General features: G+C 48.5%; 1 protein-coding gene across 1 annotated transcript in view; it reads right to left on the bottom strand.

Annotated features, from left to right (window-relative positions):
- The window catches only part of LOC112124083 (E3 ubiquitin-protein ligase TRIM11-like), a 19321-nt gene extending 2976 nt beyond the window's left edge, over positions 1–16345 (bottom strand). Inside the window, exons 1-11 of the mRNA XM_026662273.1 lie at positions 15962–16345; positions 14790–14885; positions 12135–12353; positions 11787–11809; positions 10984–11105; positions 10526–10528; positions 9495–9619; positions 8573–8595; positions 4167–4249; positions 912–1022; positions 334–512 (exon numbers count right to left, since the gene is read on the bottom strand). Coding sequence (XP_026518058.1) covers positions 334–512; positions 912–1022; positions 4167–4249; positions 8573–8595; positions 9495–9619; positions 10526–10528; positions 10984–11105; positions 11787–11809; positions 12135–12353; positions 14790–14885; positions 15962–16345 — 1368 coding nt within the window. The remainder of the gene's footprint in view (positions 1–333; positions 513–911; positions 1023–4166; positions 4250–8572; positions 8596–9494; positions 9620–10525; positions 10529–10983; positions 11106–11786; positions 11810–12134; positions 12354–14789; positions 14886–15961) is intronic.
- Positions 16346–21900: the final 5555 nt, after the last annotated feature.

The following is a 21900-nucleotide window of genomic DNA, read 5'->3' as shown; positions in this document are numbered from 1 at the left end:
GGCACAACGGGGCCCTGATCTCAGCTGGGGCAGGGACTGTCTCTCCCTGTGTGTCTGTGCGGCTCCCGGCACAATGGGGCCCCGATCTCAGCTGGGACAGGGACTGTCTCTCGCTGGGTCTGTGCAGCGCCCGGCACAACCAGGCCCTGATCCAAGTTGAGTCTCACTGCTACAGAGCAAATAAGTATAATTTTTATTTTGCATTCAGAAATGGCTTCACCATGTTTTGGGAGTTAGCAGCTGCCTCATTCAAAGGGGTTTTATTCTTTTTCTCCTGGGCTGAGACAACTTTAATCTGTACCTAAAATCATTTCTATTTTTTTTTCCCATCACCTTTTCTTTCAGGGTGTCAAGCCAAGCCAAGGAGGCACCGTGGGAAGAGCAGGAATGTTGGCTCGAGGTCCAGTCTGCTTCATCCTCCGAAAAAAGGTAACATTTTCCATGGTACCCAATCCAGTGTTCAGGGCAGCAGGCGGCAGGGCTGTCCGGAGGAGTCACTCTGGCCTTTGGTACTGAAAAGTAAAAAGGGGTAAAAGCATCTTTCTCCCAGCCCACCTCTGGATCTGCCGGGAATCAGAGGGCCAAAACCCTTAAGACACAGGCTCCAGAACGTCTCGTGGCTGCTGCAAGGGACTAAAAGCATCAGCAATAAAACAGGGTGAGATTTATAGAGAGAAATGATCCCAAAAGCAAAGTCAAGCTCCCACTTTGAAATCAGGTCGTGTGATAGCATCCCCTGGACTGTACAGCGAAAATGCCCATCTATCAAATTTATTCACAGACACAAACTCTGGGTGTTACCTTCAGGGCAGGGGTGTTGAACAGTTTTCCTATTTAGGGCAGGACTCTCAAAACTGCTCAGTGCTGGGCTAACGCTGAATGGAAAGCACAGAGCTGGGTTACACACTCACCTGACCCGACAATCACCGCGATAAAGAGAACTGCAAGTAGAACTGCAGCTACGGCAGCAGCTACGATCTTCCATGCACCACGTCTCCTCACCTTGGAGTCAAACCAGTGACCTATAAAAGAACAAGCCATTAATACGATCACTGCGCTGCTCTACAGGTAAAGGTGGGTTACTGGGCATAGGAACATAGGACTTGTCAGACTGGATCAGACCATTGGGTCCATCTCGTCTGCTGTCCTGTCTCTGACCACGGCCGACACCAGCTGCTTCAGAGGAAAGGGCAAGAACCCGCGGTAGGAGATATGAGGCAACGTGCCCCCAGGGACAATTCCCTCCTGACTCCATTAGCTAGAGGCTGCCTTTAGCCCTGAAGCAGAAGAGATGGACAAACCACCACCATGAAGCTTGACCCATTTCTAGGAGTCACCCTGCTTAGAAATTGGGACAATCTCTCGTCTCCCCTCGCAGAGGCAGAGTTCTGACCATTCCCCACCCACTTCGACCTTCTGTAGAGCATCACTGTGGGCTCAGGAGTCTTTAACCCACTCAGGATTTTCATGAGTGCCACTGGCAGGCCTGACCCTCCTCCCAGATCTTCAGGGGTGGAGCTGGGACGGGAAGGTTGCAGAGCCTATAGGAGGACTGCACTGTGCCCATCTTGCATCTGAAATGTAGGTACATCTGGGCTGCCTGTCCCCACTCCACCCCCTTACAGCTAAGAGGTGAAGACGCAGAGCTAGCAGAGTAGGAGCAGTGCTGGGGTCTGTGCTGCTTTTACACACACACACACACACACACACACACACACACCCACCCACCCACCCCTCAGCTGCTGCTGAAGCCTGGCCTGGAGTGTCAGCTGCTGGATCGGGAGCCTGAACTTGTGCTTTGTTCAGAGTTACGAACAACCTCCATTCCCGTAACCCTGAGGTTCTACAGTACCAGCATTTCGAAAAGTGGCAACCCCAGGCACGACCTGGGGCAGCAGGGGAGGGGGCCAAGAGGGCGCTAAGCCCCTGCCTGGGGGCTGCTGCGGAGCCTGCGAGTTCGGGGTGGGAATGGGCTGGAAATCACTTCCCTGCCCCTCCACTGCAGTGCTGATCTGAGGGGCAGAGAGGCTCCCCCATGCTGTGTGGGGCGCCAGGCAGCTTTGGCACACACAGGGCTGGGCTCCTTGGCAGCGCCCCATGCGGGAGGGTCTTGGGCTTTCCCATGGTGCCGGCCCTGCCAGAGGCAGCGGGGGAGGAAGGAGCCCCCGGCCAGGCTGCAGGTGTGCTAAGCGCTCCCCCCAGCGGCTGGGTCTCTGCACAGCACTGGGAGTGGGTCGTGCCACCCTGGGGGGATATGGACAAGCAGCGGGGCTGGGGAGGGGCAAAGCAGCGAGAGGGAGAGCTGGGGGAGGGGGCAACGAGGAGGGAAACTTTTAAATTGTGTCCCCAACACACACTATCAACAGTTACGTGTCGCCTCTGGTCTCAACATCTACATTCAATAAGTGTCTGACTGCCCCATAATTTCCCGCAACCACGAAAATTTTAAAATGGATTAAAAATAAACATCGATATCACCCGTCACAATCATAAAAAAATAAAAATCAAATTCTGCCAAGCCTAATGTTAAGCATGTGCCTGAGAGCTTTGCTGGACAGGGGCCTTAGTGCTGAAGATCCCAAGTTCAAAACCCACTGCTGACCAGTGTGTGTGGGGGGAGTAATTATAAAACAAAATAAAACATTAAAACTGTGAAATATACAGAAGAAAAGGGCTTACCTGGACTACGATGTACCACCTGTTTCTTGTCAAGCAGATTTAAAGTACCACTGCCATTCAGGAACGAAATGTCTGGGACAGGCTCAGACATTGAATATTCAGCAGCTGAAACAAATATTTGTAAAGCAAATATTTAGCTATTTGTGCACAGATCAGCCGCTCCTGACCCAGCTGTTAGTGAAGAGGGGGAGCTGATAGGCCCTGCCTAGGGGGAAGGAAAAACTGAACTAAGCTGGTAATTGCTCTCTCCTTAGTCCTTATACCTCTGAAATGTCTTATTCGACATCAGTAAATATGGTGGCTCCTTTGGCCTGAGCGATATACCAATATTCGTGGGCTTGGAGTGATGTTTCCGTTAGGAGGAGAAATCAATGATACAAGTCAGATGCACTCTTGGAGCAATCGGCATGGCTTATTGGATCGCGCCCTCGACTAGCACCTAGATTCAATTCTTGGATCTGCTACTGGCCTAGGGTGACTAGATAGCAAGAGTGTAAAATCGGGATGGGGCGGGAAGGGTAATAGGGCTTGTCTACACCACGTAGCTTTTAGCGACAAGGCTGTGTTGACACAGCCCTGTTGCTAAAAGTCAGCGCGTGTAAACGCTCTTTGTCGGCACTTTTGCCGACAAAATACTTCCAGCCCCGCGAGCAGCGTTAGCTTTGTCGGCAGGAGAGCGCTCCTGTCGACAAAGCCGCGTTCACACTGCCACTTGCGTCGGCAAAACTTTTGTCTTTCGCGGGAGAGGAGGGGCTTTTTTAAGTACCCATGAAAGACAAAAGTTTTGTCAACAACTTCGCAGTGTAGACATACCCATAGGAAAAAAGCCCCTAATATTGGGATACTCCCAATAAAATCGGAACACCTGATCACCCTATACTGGCCTGCCAGGTGACCTTGGACAAGTCACTTCAAAACTTTGTTGCTCAGTTTCCCCATCTATAAAATCATATAATGATCGTGACCTCCTTTGTACAGCACTAGATAAAAGCTAGAGATAATTAATCTTGTCTATTTACAAAGAAGGCTCACACAGTCCCATCTCCCCGAACACTGTAGGCCTTCTCCTTGCTCAGAAATCCCCATGTCTGCCCCTCCAGTGAGCTCTGTGCCCAGAAAGCTCTGTCTCTCTGCTTCCTCCCAGGGTCACTCTCACTTCTCCAAGTTTTCAGTGCACCCAGGCTGCAACCGATATGCTTGCTAGCCCCTGCGTTTGCAACCAGGGAAGCCCTCAACCCACACAGTCCAACTGTGCAGTGCTATGTGCCCAATCCCATGGACAGTGCCTACAATTATCTGCATCTCTCTTTGCTACAGGAAGGGACTGATTCCTCCTTTTGTTGAGCCTGAAGGACCGTGCTTGGCAAATCCACTGTCTTTAAGGAGGTCTGTGATTGTCTTTGGATCAAAGACTCACTTGATGGGAACCACTAGCAGCTTTCAGCATAACAATTTAGTACCAAAATACCCCAAAGATCACCCTTTACCTATGTCTCCCTCTGGCTCAACGTTTCTGAAGTCAGTTAAATTATTCTGTCTGTCAGGAGGGACAACTTCTTGCTTCTGACAGCTGTAGAGAAAAAAATATATATAGATACATTCTGTTGTTTGTTATTGTGTGACAGCTGGTTGAGAATTCAAATTTTGACAATAAAGTGTGTGTGCCTGTGCGTGTGTGTGTATGTATGTGGGTGGGTGTGTGGTCGGGGGAGAATTGATGAAATTTTTGTTGTTTTCCCCTAATTTTTGATTAAATTTAGAGCTGGTCAAAATATTTTAAAGTCTTTATGAAAACTTTGCTTGGAAAGTTGACAAAAAAAAAAATCCCAGAGAAATCTCCTGCCACATACAATTTTTACGTCATTTTTCAACCAGATCTACGTTGTTTCATGTAGTCAACACAAAGTATGTGGGATGCTGAAAAACTTCACTTCAAAAGGTTAAGGCCAGTTGTGTGTCCAGCAAGACTCAGCAGTGCAGGGAAGGGACATAAGTAGAATTGGTCAAAAGTTTTCCAACTGAACAATCGGAAAATGCTGGTTCAACAAAATCAAAATGTTTCACAGAACTGTGTTGATTTTGTCAAAATTTTCTATGGGAATGATTGAAAATTTGCATTTGGTTCAGAATATATTGCAGAATCACAGAAATGTAGGGCTGGAAGGAATCTCAAGAGTCATGTACTCCATCCCCTTGTGCTGAGGCAGGACCAAATAAACCTAGACCATCCCTGTCAAACTTGTTCTTAAAAACCTCCACTGATGGGCACTCCACAGCATCGCTTGGAAGCTTATTCCAGAGCATAGCTGGCCTTACAGTTAGAAAAGAATTCGCATTGTGTTATGTTATATACATGATAAAGTCTAAAGAAAATATTCTGTCCTTACTGAAATGTTTCTTTTCAAGAAGGTTGTTTTGATATTTCCAAAATGAAATATCTCAGACATTTTCTTTCACAGTCAATTTTTAAATTTCAACTTCTCTTTCCAATTTGGAACAAAGACAAATTTTGAAATCTCAGTATTCCCCACAGTTTGGAAATTCCATATTTCAACCAGCTCTAGACATAGGTTATTGAGCTAGAATAATGGTACTTCTCTACTCTGAAAAGTGATGCTGTAAAATTCTCACTCAAAAAAAGTCTGTTCCTAGGATGTACCAGAGTCAGAGCCGTTCACTTGAATGGCTAGAAAAAAATTGTATTGCATCTTACTTCTGTTAGCCCCACAGAATACAGTTCCAATAATGGGCATGGATCATCAATAATGAATATTATTATTCAGATGTCTCTTTTGTGTTGTATATGGGCAAACAAGGAAGACAAAGCTGGAACTCAAGCAGAATGGAAACCTGTTCGAGTCTATAGTTGTGGCTCTTTAATACATTTTTCCTATTTAAGAAAGACTGTGATTCTATACATCATGGTGATTCTATACCTCTACAGACCACCAAACCAAGAAGAAGAGGTGGATGAGGGTTTTTTTTTAAAAACTAACAAAATCATCCAAATCACAGGACTTGGTGGTGATGGGGGACTTCAACTACCCAGACATCTGTTGTGAAAATACCACAGCGGGGCACAGATTATCCAACAAATTCTTGGAATGTATTGGAGACAATTTTTTATTTCAGAAGGTGGAGAAAGCTACTTGGGGGAGGCTGTTCTAGACTTGATTTTGACAAATAGGGAGGAACTGGTTGAGAATTTCAAAGTGGAAGGCAGCTTGGGTGAAAGTGATCCTGAAATGGTAGAGTTCATGATTCTAAGGAATGGTAGGAGAGAGAACAGCACAATAAAGACAATGGATTTCAAGAAGGCAGACTTCAACAAACTCAGGGAGCTGGTAGGTAAAATCCCCTGGGAAGCAAGTCTAAGGGGAAAAACAATTGAAGACAGTTGGCAGTTTTTCAAAGAGACATTACTAAGGGCACAAGAGCAAACTATCCCACTGCGTAGAAAAGATGGGAAGTCTGGCAAGAGACCAGCCTGGCTTAACCAGGAGATCTTCAATGATCTAAAACTCAAGAGTCCTACAAAAAGTCGAAACTCGGTCAAATTTCAAAGGATGAATATAAACAGATAACACAAGTATGTAGGGACAAAATTAGAAAGGCCAAGGCACAAAATGAGATCAAACCAGCTAGGTACATAAAAGGAAATAAGAAAACATTCTACAAATACATTAAAAGCAAGAGGAAGACAAAGGACAGAGTAGGCCCGTTACTCAGTGGGGGCAGGGAAGACAATAACTGAAAATGTGGAAATGGCAGAGGTGCTTAATGACTTCTTTGTTTCAGTTTTCACCAAGAAGGTTGGTGGCGATTGGACGTCTAACATAGAGACTGCCAGTGAAAATGAGATAGGATCAGAGTCTAAAATAGTGAAAGAACAAGTCAAAAATTACTTAAAGACAAGTTAGATGTCTTCAAATCACCAGGGCCGGATGAAATGCATCCTAGAATACTCAAGGAGCTGACTGAGGAAATATCTGAGCCATTAGCGATTATCTTTGAAGAGTCATGGAAGACGGGAGAGATTCCAGAAGACTGGAAAAGGGCAAATCTAGTGCCCATCTATAAAAAGGGAAATAAGGACAATCTGGGGAATTACAGACCAGTCAGCTTAAGTTCTGTACCCAGAAAGATAATGGAGCAAATAATTAAGCAATCAATTTGCAAACACCTAGAAGATAATGAGGTGATAAGTAACAGTCAGCATGGGTTTGTCAAGAATAAATCGTGTCAAACCAACCTGATAGCTTTCTTTGACAGCGTAACAAGCCTTGTAGATGGGGGGAAGTGGTAGATGTGGTATATCTTGACTTTAGTAAGGCTTTTGATACTGTCTTGCATAAACTTCTCATTAACAAACTAGGGAAATACAACCTAGATGGAGCTACTATAAGGTGTGTGCAAAACTGGTTGGAAAATCATTCCCAGAGAGTAGTTATCAGTGGTTCACAGTCATGCTGAAAGGGCATAACGAGTAGGGTCCCACAGGGATCGGTTCTGGGTCTGGTTCTGTCCAATATCTTCATCAATGATTTAGATAATGGCATAGAGAGTACACTTATTAAGTTTGTGGATGATACCAAGCTGGGAGGGGTTGCAAGTCTTTTGGAGGATAGAGTTAAAATTCAAAATGATCTGGACAAACTGGAGAAATGGTCTGAGGAAAATAGGATGAAATTCAATAAGGACAAGTGCAAAGTTCTCCACTTAGGATGGAACAATGAATTGCACACATACAAAATGGGAAATGACTGCCTAGGAAGGAGTACTGCGGACAGGGATCTGGGGGTCATAGCGGATCACAAGCTAAATAGGAGTCAACAGTGTAACGCTGTTGCAAAAAAAGCGAACATGATTCTGGGATGCATTAACAGGTGTGTTGTAAGCAAGACACGAGAAGTAATTCTTCCGCTCTACTCCATGCTGATTAGGCCTCAACTGGAGTATTGTGTCCAGTTCTGGGCGCCACATTTCAGGAAAGATGTGGACAAATTGGAGAAAGTCCAGAGAAGAGCAACAAAAATGATTAAAGGTCTAGAAAACATGACCTATGAGGGAAGATTGAAGGAACTGGGTTTGTTTAGTCTGGAGAAGAGAAGACTGAGAGGGGACATGATAAAAGTTTTCAAGTATATAAAAGGTTGTTACAAGGAGGAAGAAAATGGTTTTTCTTAACCTCTGAGGATAGGACAAGAAGCAATGGGCTTAAATTGCAGCAAGGGAGGTTTAGGTTGGACATTAGGAAAAACTTCCTAACTGTCAGGGTGGTTAGGCACTGGAATAAATTGCCTAGGCAGGTTATGGAAACTCCATCATTGGGGATTTTTAAAAGCAGGTTGGACAAATATCTGTCAGGGATGGTCTAGATAATACTTAGTCTTGTCTTGAGTGCAAGGGACTGGACTAGATGACCTCTCAAAGTCCCTTCCAGTTCTATGATTCTATGGTATAAAAGTATTGTTTAAGAGTAGGAGGGAGTATAAAAGTAACAGGAAAGCGTGTGTGGTGAGATGGGAATTCCTGGCACATTGGTGAGGACTCATCTCTCCAGGAGAAGGGATTGGAGCCCCATTACAGAAGTCCAATGGACAATGTGCTTGAGAACAGACTGTAGGGAATGAACCTGAATTGTTCAGGATTGGTACAGGAAGGATGGATGAGCTATGATTTATATAGGAATTAGAGGTTGGAAGACCCTATGGATTGATCCTCTTAGCCACTCTTAGCAGTCCCATCTTTAATCAATTCCTAACCCCTCTTTCCAACATAGGCCTCACCCACAGCTCACTGGTGTCAATGGAAGGACTCATGTTGATTTCAATGAGCATTGGATCCGCCCTGTAGTGAAGTATGAGTGTGACGGAGAGGAGAAGGCACTTACCTATCTGAGTTGAGTTCGCCATCCTAGAAGGGAAAGAAAACAAGTCACTCTATGGAGATCCCTTGTGATCTGCATCATTATTCACAGGTCGATTGTTACAGGAAATTATACATGGTTTGGTATCTTTGCTTGGGAATTTTCTATCTAGATTATATTTCAATTTTGGTGAAAAGTTTTGATTTTCTATTGGGAAATATTTTGTTTTGGGTTGGTTTGACACAACTTGAAACACTTCAGTTTGATGAATTGAATCAAACCATTTTGTTTCGAGTCAGTTTAACATTAAACTGCATCTGCCTACCATGCTTTGATTCCTTATGGGAGCTGTAGTTCAGGTGCCTCATGCCCATGTTCTCCCCTATGGGCCAGGCACCTTGGTTGGACTACATCTCCCATGAGGCACTGCATTCCCCCCTCTGACTGAGCCACATGGTGCATCATGAGATGTAGTCCAAAAAGGAGACCAGGCCCATAAGGGAGAATGGGGGCATGAAACACCCAAACTACAGTTCCCATGAGGCACTGCAGTCATCAAAGGCAGATGCAGTTTAATGTCAAAACTGACTCAAAATGAAATGTTTGGCAATTTCCAAATCAAAATTTTTCAGAACTTTCCATTTGGTGAAAAAATTTCAATATTTTGACTTTTTGTCTCAATTCAAGAGGAAAACAAATATGGAACAATCAAACAGAAATACGGACTTTCACTCGGCCCTACTTCAAACGTTTCTAAGGGCCACATGTAGTATCTTATCACCTCCCACATAAAATCAATTTACACTGGTGACATCCCTAGTGGACTCAAAGGGCAGATGCTCAGCTGGTGTAGACCATTGTAGCGCCACTGACTTCAATCCACTCTGACGACCACTAACGCCCATTCCTGGCACCTACCTCCCTGAGCGGCCACAGAGTACAATACCTCATAGTCCAGCAGGCAAACAGAAGTGTCCTCTTGTTCAGGGTTGTCAGGCACATCCTCCGTTGGGTCTTCACCACTCACTTGTCTCTGAACCTCAGACGAGATGTTTTCAAGAGGACCCAATTCTGGAGCCAATTCCACTGGGAATAAGACAGACTGAGACTCAGAACCATCGTTTGTGCACCATTTAACAGTGAGCTTTTTGGAGCAGGGCCTGTCATTGACACAAAGGGTCCCTGACCTGCTTGGCCTCCAGGCGCTACCAGAATCTAAATGTTAAATAATCAATAAGGAAGAGTTCCAGCTCAGTTCATTGCTGTGGTATAATATTGTTACTATCGGCTCCCGAGGGCCAGTTACGCTGTTCCTGTGTTTGGGGGCGAACAGGGGGCTGAGCATTAAGCTGTCTTTGCACTCCCCGTATTTGGGTTTATGCAGGGGCTGCCCACTGGAGGATTAGATTGGTATATAAAGGGTTAAAATAGCTTGGCTAAGGCAAATACATGTTTTGCCGTTTGTGTAAAGTGCAGGGCCTGTTAGCAGTGGTGGGGAGGCCTTGAAAAAATGTGGCTTAGTTGGAAAAATTGGACCTGGAAGATATAGGAGGAAAAGTCTTTGGAGAAGAGGCCCCAGTTATCAGGAGTGGTTCTAACTAGTTTAAACAAAGAAAAGAATTATTAAAGAGTCACCAGTAAAAAAGGTATAAAAGCTCTTAGAGGATTCACTGCTAGTACCTGTGCCCCACTGTTGGAGCTGGCTAATATGGGTTTAAGGACATCAGATCTAGTCCTGTGGAAGTACCTGATCCATACTTATAACTGCAAGATACTATAGGGGTGTGGTTACTCCTTCGGCATTTAAGGCACATTTGAAGCAGCTGCATAAATACCACTGGGTCTTTAGATTTAATAAAGGGATTTATGGTTAAATTGGTGCATAGGTGATACCCTATATTAATAATAATAATTCCAAAATACACCCATAGGTGTAATTAGAGCAGCCCCAGGGCTGTATGAAATGTTAGTTTGTACTGACTTTACTAGCACTCTTTATGCAGCCTGTTATAAAACTAGGCAAAGATCTAGATGAGTTGATGTACCCCCTGGAAGACCTCTGCATACGCCTAGTTGAGAACCACTGCTCTAGGCTATGGTCTGCTCCCCATGGCCTCTGGGGAGCAGAGACTAGCCAGAGTACATTTTGGCCACATCCCTGATCTGCCCCCTGCTCTGGAGGCTGGGAGCAGGGCTGGCTAAAGCCTCATGCCAGCTCCACATTGGCTGGGGATTCTCAGAGGGCTATTTCAACTCCATTGAAGGCCGCTTTAAGCTTTATACCAAGGCTTGAGCATGACTGGGAATCAAACTCTCAGTGATCACTACTGGGAACCACACTAGCAAATATTTTAAAATTCAAAGAGTCACCGGGAATACTTACCTTTTATTAATTATTAGTAGTAGTAGCAGTAACATTACCGTTACAACTTTACCTCTGAAATTCTTCAGCAGACCACGCAGAACTTTCTGGCTTTCAGAGAGAGCCCACACGCTACTCTCCAGTTCAGTCAAAGAATCAACAGGTGCCTCCTCTTCATCTTTCACCTGCTCACACCTAACGCAGAAAGAACGAGGTTCCTGTTGGAATGCTCGATCGTAATTGCTGAACTCACTCAGCGGGAAGACAGGACACGGGGGCGAGCACAAGTTCTGAGCACGCTGGCCCGGTATGTTATTTAGAACATGTAACAATGTAAAGTTGGGAATTAAAAGGAACATGGAACACGAGGATTCCTCACCTGGGGCCCCCTTGCTCAGCCCCTGCCTGGGCCTCCTGTCCTCAGTTCAGGGCCACTAGATGCTCAAGATGATGATTGTTATTGAGCAGACTGTTCACCCCTGTGGTCCCATATCATAAGACTAGTATTCAAGCCCACAATAAGCAGCATCTTCATTCCTAGGATTCCTACTTTGGAGGAAAAACCAATTTCTAGGAATGGGGGTTAGGGAGGGAATGCCCTCTAGGGCAGGTTATCCCATAACTGGCCACTAGGGGGAGACTTGCATCTCTCTGTGAAGTAGCTGGCACTGGCCACTATCAGAGACAGGATACCGGGCTAGATGGGCCTGTGGTCTGATCTGCTCTGGTAATTCTTACGTTCTGGGGATGCTTTCCCTGTTCCATCCTCTTAGCCATGAGGAGGATGAGGTGGGAGGGGCATTATACATTCCCAGCTGGGCTTTGCACCCTTTCCCCAATGTGATGAAGCATGAGGCTGACTAAGGAGACACATACCTGCTTAAGGTGCTGTCAATGTCCTAGAAAGGGAAAAGGAAACAAAAAGAAACTCAGCTCATCGGCCACAAACCTGAAATCTCTCTTAGGCAGAAGACTCACTCTGCCTTTATTTTTGATTCCTATAGGAAGTTGGGCATGTTTGGAAACTTCATACGTAGCTCTGTTCTCTTCCCAGCTCTGCCAGTGCCCTGCTGGGTGACCTTGGGCAAGTCACTTCCCCTCCCCGTGCCTCAGTTTCCCCATATGTAAAATAAGGATAGTGCATTTTCTCATTTTCAAAAGTGATTTAAGTACTTAGGAGCCTAAATCCCATGGACAGTTGGAAATTTTTTTGACTGGTCTTACCTTGAGCAGTTCAATCCCCGGCTGCTGGCACTTCTGATTTATCTCAGCTATGCAATTATCGAGAAGTAATAGCCCCTTAGTATTTTTATTCCTCGTCTTCCCAAGGTCCTGTATCGCGCCTTCCAGGCGGTTACGCATGAGTTGCTCTCCCTGCTTCAAAACCTGGTGCACTTGCTTGAATTCAGACAAACTCTCCTGCTCCTGGCGTTCTAGCTGTTTCTGTCATGAACAGATATAAACAGGGCAGTGACATAAAGTGAAGCAGGATTCCCAGGTCCCCCTCCCCAGTAGCAACTGCATTTCAGCTGTGAGCGATGGAGCCCCGTTAACACAGGGCAGAACTCTGGGGGGCAGATCCTCAGCGGGGGTACATCTGCATAGCCCTCTGGCCCTTACACATCATACTGGAACCAGTCTCACTTGGAGGTGTCTAAACACAATTTTCAGCATAAGGTGCCTACCTGTGCGATTCTCCTAGGGAGCCTAGATCCAAAGGAGAGGGAATTCGAAACGCACTTATGAATTAGACCCCCATCTTCCACTGAAGGTACTTTTGAAAACTTTTACCTGTACTCTGGCCCCAAATCCCCAGTCCCAAGATTTTCAAAGTAAGAACCTAAAATTAGGCTCCTAAATCCATATTTCGTAGAGCTAGCTGGGAACTGTAATTTCCATTCCATGGGAAATTCTGACATTTAAAAAAAATTCATTCTGAATGGGAACGAAAACCTGAAATTTCAAAATTTCCTATGAAACAAACATTCTGAAAAACTGCGTTTTGACAGCGTCGGTTTGAAGCATTTACTTTTGATTTTAATATGTGGCTGTTCAGGGAGGTAGGTGCCAGGCAGGGAGCTGGGGGGGCAGGATGAAGCCATTCCTCATGCCGGGTGAGGGCAGCTGAGCTAGCCAGAAATGTGCAGAGCCAGAAACATGCAGTGGCTGGGGGGGCTCCGGCTCACGCGGCCCCTGTCCCCAGCAGCCAGGTGGGGAGTGGGCCACCGCTGCCTCCCCAGCCAGGTTCTTTTGCAGACAGACACTGCATTGCACAGAGGCAGCGACCCGGAGTGACCACCCTCACACGGTGGGAGAAGTAGCTCCATCCTTCTCCCTCTGGTCCCCACCTGGGCCTGACTGCCGGGGACCGAGCCGGAAATGTACCAAGGGAAGGTGCAGCAGGAGCAGGGTCCCTCTGCTCAGCCAGAGGTAGGGGCGTTGCCTGCACCTCTCGCCCTGCTGAGGTGTCTGCAAGGGCACGGGAGCTCAGGGGAGACACTGGTGCTGTGAGTCAGCCAGGGCCAGCCCAGAAGCACATGGCCCCGCGCCTTTGCCCCAGCCCCCCAGGAGCCGGTGAGATTGGCTGCCCTGGTCCAGGGAGGTGGGGTTGGAAAGTTCCTCCCAGAGGCAACATGTGGGTCGGTCACATGCTCCCCCTTTACATTGTGCCCCTCCACTATCAGCACACAGGAGCAGTCTCTGGGTGCAATGCACTTAATCCACAGCCTACTCCAGGGGCTGGGAACGTGACTGGTGTGGCTCACTGCACGGGGAGTACTCTGAGTCAGGGGGACTTTCTGCGCCTTTTAAGGCTCTGTCACATGGCCACGATGGCATGAGAACCAAGCCCAAGCACCTCACTGCAGTCTGAGTGCAGAACAAATGGAGATAAACTGTCCATGAGTAAACTGAAGCTGGAAATTAGGTTTCTAGCCACCAGAGGAGGTAGGTTCTGGAACAGCTTTTTAATAGGAGCAAGTGGGGACAACACTTAGTTTTAAGATGGAGCTTGATAAGTTTATGAATGTGATGGTGGCAGGAACTGGACTCAGTCACCCAGGAGGTCCCTATGTCCCTATGAATGTGTGCTCCATGCTTTTGTCTGGAGGTTCCCTGATGTAAACTCACTTGTGATCAAATATGCAGCTGAAACCAACATGAGAGGGGCAGTGAAAGCACAGGAGAGAGCCAAGCTGGGAAGCCACCGGGACGGGAGAGCTAACAGTAGGGGGGCTGTGGTGGAACAAGTTCCCACCCCATTCAGGAAGGATTTAAAGAGCTCCTCTGGGCACAGTCAGCCCCAACCCCACGCACCTCTGAGGCCTGTCAAACCCCCAACGGGCTGCTCCTTAAAAGGGAGGATCGCAGTCTGAGGTGGCACCCAGAGGGAAGCAGAGCTAGAACTCCTTAGCCCCAGAGAGCAGGGGCTGCTTGCCCAGAAAGCTACTGAAGAGCATCTGGACCCTCTGGAGAGGTAGAGGAACCATCTTTACTTTGTTCTTTTAATTAGGCCCGTGGGCACTCAGCCTGGGCCCCTCAGACACACCCATGGGGTTAGGAGCCCAGCCCCACCTCAGAGACCACTTACCTTTCGCCCTGTGAGGAACAGGTGGGGGAGCCTGGACAGGTTTGTGGGCTGCAGGATTATTTTGTTTGCATTTTTAATTTTGGACAAAAACAGAAGGTGGGGAGCTGCCTTCCTAAGACATACAGCCAAAGTACGCACCCCACACTGACTCTACGGCCAGGAAAGGACATCTGGGAGGAGAGAGATGCGCCCCCTCACCCCAAGGGGGCACCCTAGAGGTACATCCTAGGACAGGGAATATTATTAACACTGGTGACTATTAATGATCAGGATGAAGAGTGGACGCTTACCAGTAGAGTTTGACATTTCCCTTCTTCAGCAGCTGCCCGTCTCCCTCGCTCCTCTCTCACACGCTGAACACGATCTCGATGACTCAGAAGTTGCTCCTGCAACAATCCCAAAGAAATTACTTCAGCTTTAAAAGTGACCTTAAAAACACCCATCGGCCTGAAATGTGGCTTGTCAAGGGTTTGTGTTTTAATTGGGCGTGTGCCCCACACTGCTTCTTTATGATGGATAAAGAAAGCCTGGACATGGAGGGAGGGTTTTTTTGGGGGGTGGACTTTTTTTTGGGGGGAGGGGGAATAGAAATATTAGGTGGGGGGTTTCCTGTGATGGGGTGTTCAACCCAGACTTGCCCTGAAGGGTGCCAATTAACCAGACGGGCTCAGCTGACTGAATAAGGAGGGATCCCCACTGGGCAGGAAAGGGCAGGGCTGGGTTTATAGCAGACAGGGGGCTGCAAGGAAGGAGTCTGCAGTCACTCCCTGGGAGAAGGGAGGGGTGTTTGGGGGCTACAGAGCCAAAGCAGCCTCCGGTTACTCGCTGGCAGAAGAAAGTTTTGGGGGAGCCAGAAGGTTCAGAAAGACAGGAAGGTCCAGAATGGAACAGCCCTTGGTTGCTGATTAAAGGGGCCCTGAGCTGGAACCCGGAGTGGAGGGTGGGCCCGGAGTCCCCTCCCGGCCACTGGGGAAGTGGCACCGGCCGGGCAGCGAATGGGAAGGCAATAAAATAAATATATATATAATTAAAGCATACAGAGAACAGGCCTGTAGAAAGAATTAAAAGGGACCTAGAAGGGTAAAGACTGTCTATCCCTAGGCCTTCTACAAGTCCCCAACACTGGAAATCTTTATCAAACAAAACACCTCGCCTGGTCCTCCCCACCTCTCCACCTTCAACAGCAGCAGCTGGGACAGGAGTTTTGGGATTTCTGATCACCCAACCCAGAGAAGGGAGAACCCTGTAGGAAGAGGCAGATAAAATAAGCCTGATTTCCTCCCCCCACCCCTACTTTGCGTAGTCACATACGCCTGTGAAAAATGGAGATCAAACGCTACTATTCTGATCCAGTAGCATTTTGTACCCACTTTTCTTCAATGTAAATGACTAATGTGCAAAGAACGGGAGTTGTGTCCAAATCGATCTATCCCCGTCTCTGATTTCTACCCAAATAACCTACCTTACACTCCTCTGCAGCCGCCTCGATGGGAAGGACTGTGTGAGCTCTGTGTTCTCGAGACTCTCTGCAAACCCTGCAGAGGAGGGTCCGGTCCTCTTTGCAGTAGAGCTTCAAATCGTCTTGATGTTTCTTGCATTCTCCTTCTAGGCGTCTCGCTATGCCCACCACCGCCTCCACCTGCTTGTTAGGCCTCAGCTCCGCCTCGGGGAGAGGTTTCCTGCATTGGGGGCACACTCCTGTGCCCGACACCCCCCAGCTGTCGGTGATACAGACTTGGCAGTAATTGTGCCCACAGTCTAGAATCACTGGGTCTTTAAAGGACTCCAGGCAGATGGGACAAACCAGCTCATCCTGGAGCTCTTCCCCCCAGTTCGGAGCTGACATGGCTGCTGCGAAAAAGACGAACAAACTTTACTTTCACTTTTCTCTCTAATGTTTGTCGAGACTTGGAGCTGGCCCCCGCCCTTCCTGTAGCCTTTAGTGCAGTTCGTTAGTTCCTGATCTGCTCCAATGGGGGGGAAATAGCAGAGAGCTGCGGGCCCAGTAACATCTGCTGAAGCTGCTGCCCTCACTTGGATTAAAATCTGCTGCCTGCTGTTCACAGGGGCTAAAAGGGGGCAAATCAGGGGTGGGTTGGGCAGAGTCTGAGCCGGGGGTGGAAACTGACTGTGTGTGTGGGTCAAACAGCTGGAGGCAGGGGCAGGAGAGGGGCAAAATTGGGAGAGGGGGAAGAGCCAGGTTAAGCCCAGGGGTGAGGGGCTCCCAGACGGTGGCAAAGGGCAAAACCCCGGCACAGGGGAGGGCAGGGGGGGAACAGTTACCCTGATGGGATGAAACACCTGCTATGTTTGCAAACATAGTGGGTGGGGCAGAGGAACTTTTTTATTCCCCTCTCAAAGGACAATACGTCACAGGACCCGCTTCCCAGGGCTGTGTCCTTAAGGGCACAGGGCGTCCCAATGCCTAGACACGGCAGCTCCTCTCTATCTGAGGGCTTGTCTTCACTACCCGCCCGGATCGGCGGGTAGAAATTGATCTCTCGGGGATCGATTTATCGCGTCTCGTCGGGACGCGATAATCGATCCCCGAATCAATGCGCGTACTCCACCAGCCCAGGTAGGAGAAAGCGCCGTCGACAGGGGAGCCGCAGCGGTCGATTTGCCGCCGTCCTCACAGCAGGGTAAGTCGGATCAGCTATGTCGAATTCAGCTATGCTAGCTGAATTTGTGTATCTGAAATCGATCCCCCCCTGTAGTGTAGACGTAGCCTTATATAACGTACTGAGACGCTACAGGAGACTTGATTCAGAAATAGTTTTTACCCCTGACCCCCCCCCCCAAAACCCTGTGTCGCACAGGTTAAGTAGTTAAAAGAATCCCTTACCGTTTATATGTCTGTGTAAAGTCTCATAACAGTTCACAGATTTGTCTTATCTGCTGCTTCTAATTGTTTACTTTTTAAAATGTTATTTTTATTACTCTTATTACTCTGAGCACGTCACCATATACCTTTGTCAGCATTGTGAACATGATGGAACCTTAGCATCACTCCTATATTTCATATCAGTCCTACATTCTTCATCATGTTACGCCTTTATATCTTACACTGGGCATCAGACAAAGAAAGAACTGAACAGGCTTTTAGGTCTCTGTTCATTTTAAATTTCTTTTGGCAAAATCCATATGGAAACTAACCTTTGTTTCTATTTCAAAATACACCTCGCACAGCAAACCAGAGCTTTCCAGAAAGTTGTAACAGACAAATTCTTCTCCCAGGTGCATCCAGTGGGCAATTTTAGTAGAGTGAACAGGAGAACACAAGCAGTTTGTCTACACAGGGAAATGAATTATGTTAGAAAATATATTAACATATTTAAACGAACGCTGATACATATGACTTGTGTTTTTGCAAATCTCACTCTAAGTTACTTTGGAGCACAAGTTTCATTGAAAATCAATGAGATTTAAGTCACTTGGATTCTTTAGAAATTCCAGCCTGAGTATGTTGTATACACAGTAACGGCAGTATTTAAAATATATTAGCTGGTTGTGGCTAGTGAATGACCAGCTAACATGATTTTAAACACATGGTTCATCTAGAGCAGGGGTGGGCAAACTATGGCCTGGGGGCCGCATCCGTCCCTCCAGGCGTTTTAATCCAGCCCTTGAGCTTCTGCTGGGGAGCGGGGTTGGGGGATTGCCCCACTCCATGTGGCCCCCAGAAGCAGCGGCATGTCACCCCTCCGGCTCCTACACATAGGGGCAGCCAGGGAGCTTCGCACACTGCCCCACCCCAAGCGTCGCCCCCACAGATCCCATTGGCCGGAAACCACAGCCAATGGTAGCTGTAGGGGTGGCACCTGCGGACGGGGCAGCACGCAGAGCTGCCTGGACACGCCTCTGTGTAGGACTCGGAGGGGGGACATGCCGCTGCTTCTGGGAGCTGCTTGAGGTAAGCACCACCTGGAGTCTGCACCCCCGACCCCCTCCCATGCCCTAACTCCCTGCCCCAGCCCTGACCCCCTTCCTGCCCTCCGAACTCCTCGGTCCCAGCCCAGAGCACCCTCCTGCACCCCCAACCCCTCATCCCCAGCCCCACCCCAGAGCCCGCACCCCCAGAGAGCCCTCACCCCCCTGCACCCCAACTCCCAATTTTGTGAGCATTCATGGCCCGCCATACAATTTCCATACCCAGATGTGACCCTCAGGCCAAAAAGTTTGCCCACCCCGATCTAGAGAAACTGGAGCTGCAGTGCTTTAGAGGGAAAAATTAGATGTAGAGCTGTGTGAGTAACTGATTTTCTGATTCACTAGTGCTTCTGAAAGCTTGGGATAAAAGTCCTTTCAGATTGACCTAAAACAAACATATTTTTTGAAATTTTTTGCTCACTGAAAAGTAAAAAAAAACATCGTTTTGGGTAGAACAAAACATTTCATTTTTTGATTTCAGGCTTTCATAAAGATCATTCATGTTTTTTAGAATTGGGAAAAGTTTCTCAACAAAATTTCATTTTGAATCAAAAATCAGAATGTTGTTTGGACATTTTCCAAACAAAACGTTGTTTCTTTGGGGAGGTTTTAAGTTGAAACAATTTGGAGAATTTGACCCAAATTCGTGAAATGTTTCAGTCGACCCGAATCTGCATTTTCCTCTTTAAAAGTTTGTTGCAGAAACCTGCCCGGCTCTAGCGAGAGGGTCAGTGCTGGTTGCCTTTGCCCTCTTCCTTGACTGCCTCCCTTTGGTTCCTCAGGATAACGACAACTGCTCTCTGCTCCTGCCCAGGAGCAAAAAGAACCGGGGACGAGAGGGCAGTGGCGGCAATGGCATTGCTCACGTGACCCACTCTGCAGCCATTAGGAGATGAGGAAATTCAGAGCCAGTCAGGCAGAGCAAGGACTGTTAGCGTAAGGGACCATGGATCCAAACATTGTGTTCTTGAAAACTCAGTTTAATGAGTAGACCTTTGGGTTTCTAAAATGATCACTTTTCTACAAACTGTCTTGATGATTAAGGGACCCTTGTGAAAAGGCTCTTTGCCCTCTGGGAGCTCAGAAGCTCTGATAGCGTAGAACCTTAGGTGGGGGGAAATTTGGACACTTTCCTCTCTGGTGACAGGGGGACTGATGGGGGGGCCCAGAAATTGGAGCCAAGGTGCTGACTTCTGCTGGTGCTGGGGAGTGCTCAATCCCCGTCTGTCCCTAGCCCCACCCTGCCCCACCCCTCCCGCCCCTGCCCCGCCCCCATTCCACCCCCTTCCCCAAAGTCCCTGCCCCAACTCCGCCCCCTTCCTGCCCCTATTCCAACTCCTTCCCCAAATCCCCGCCCCGGCCCCGCCCCCTCCCCGAGCGCGCCGCGTTCCCGCTCCTCCCCCTCCCTCCTGGAGTTTGTTACACCACAAAACAGCTGTTTTGCGGCGGTGAGTGCTGGGAGGTAGGTGGAGAAGCAGGGACGCAGTGCGCTCAGAGGAGGAGGCGGACGTGAGGTGGGGCAGGGCGGGAAGCTTGGCTGCCGGTGGGTGTAGAGCACCCACTAACTTTTCCCCATGGATGCTTCAGCCCCAGAGCACCCATGGAGTCAGCGCCTATGATCTGTGGCCTCCCATACAAATATCCCCTATCCCTGAACCATTCCACCCCAGGGCTGTGGGAGGGGACTCAGGGGTTCCCGTTCCCTCCCCTACTCCCCAGTTGGGGAAGGAACCCAGAACCCCGTTTCCTTCCCAGGCCACCCCTATCAGTGTGGAAAGCACTCCCGTCTCTCCCGTCTTCCCCTCTATGCTGCTGCTCCTAGGCAAAAGGGGAGGTCAGAGCAGTGCGGGAGAGTAAATGAGGGGGTTGGAGCTGTGCAGTGGGAGGACTTCTCTCCATACCGTTCTGCTGCAGCCTTCACCGCGAGCCACTCTGCCAGCCGCAGGGGCGGCTCCAGGCATCAGCGCAGCAAGCGCGTGCCTGGGGCAGCCTGCTGGTCGCTGTGAGGGGGGCAGTCAGGCTGCCTATTGCGGCATGCCTGCGGGAGGTCCGCCGGTTCTGTGGCTTTGGCGGCAATTCGGCAGTGGGGACGCCGAAGGTGCCACACCGGCGGACTTCCCGCAGGCAAGCTGCTGAATCCGCATGATGTGCTGCTGAAAGCCACCTGACTGCCGTGCTTGGGGTGGCAAAAAGCATAGAGCCGCCCCTGTATGTATGTATCATTCCTGTATTAGAAGTTAGGAATGTGAAGGATAAATTTGAGGGCCATTAATGGTGCTTTAGGAATTTGATGGCTCCCATTTACCAGAACAATTGGCTGTGAATGGTTTTGTTCACCCGCAAGCCTTCCTGTGTACCTGTGGGTCAGCCCATAAAGAATGGAGACTGGGGTCTTACAGAGACATGTGACCATGTCACCTGATATAGGAATCCATCTTGAAGCTGGTGGGGGTGGGGAATCAAAGGGAAATTCTATATAAGGCAGGGGAAGCAAACAATGAGGGTCTTCAGCTGGTTTTAGAGACGGCCTCCCCACCCCAAAGAGATACCCGAAAGCACCTGGAAACAAAAGGACTGTCACTACAGGGGTGGGAGAGAACAGGCTGGACCCAGATCAGAAAAGGCAACTGACCTGAGAAAGACTTTACCTGACACAATTCCTCACCCTAGATGTTATCGTTTGTAACCAGTTTCTTAGTGTATTAAGCTTAGCCTTGCGTGTTTGTTTTATTTTGCTGAGTAACTTACTTGGTTCTGTCTGTTATCTCTTATCAGGGCTGGATTAACTTTTTGTGGGCCCGGTGCCAAACATATTTGTGGGCCCCCCTGGGGAATGATTGTAAAAGGGGCTGGGGGTAAAAGCACAGTGGGGCAGGAGCTAGGGTTGGTCTCTGGAGCAAGGGAGGGGTCGGGGTAAACTGCAAGTGCAGCAGGGCTAGGGAGGGGGTTAACAGGATCCCCCCCACCCCACCCACATAGAGCGGGTACCTACCTGTTTCTAGCCCATTCTCCTTGTCTCTCTCTGCACTGAGCTGCCCCTCCTCCCACAGCAGCAGGACAGGTTCTCTTCCAGCCCTCGGGGGTGCGTGTTGGGAGTGGGAGGAGTGGAGGCTAATGTGGTTACTCCTATAACCGGACGTTTAGTTTCCACTCAGCACTGCTAACCGTAACCGGACACTCGGGTCCCGTTTTCTACTGGAGTTTCCAGTCTAAAACTGGATACCTGGCAACAGGGCTGCCAGAAAAGCCTGAGTGGGGGAGAGGGGCAAGCAATCATTTTTAAAAGTAAGAGGGCTAAGCCTTAAGGGGGGGGGCAAGTGGTGGGTGGGCTAGGGAGTGGAGAGGAGCTAGTGGGCAGGGCCATGTCTGCTGTACTGCCCAGGTAGGCTGGAGACTGTGGGGATCAGCTGACACAGTATCCAGGGCCGGTGCAAGGATATTTTGCACCCTAGGCGAAACTTCTACCTTGCG

The sequence above is a fragment of the Terrapene carolina genome, unplaced genomic scaffold (assembly GCF_002925995.2).
Source record: "Terrapene carolina triunguis isolate 2854851 unplaced genomic scaffold, T_m_triunguis-2.0 Scaffold25281, whole genome shotgun sequence".
Classification (NCBI taxonomy): Eukaryota; Metazoa; Chordata; order Testudines; family Emydidae; genus Terrapene; species Terrapene triunguis.
This window is presented reverse-complemented; position numbering and strand designations above follow the sequence as displayed.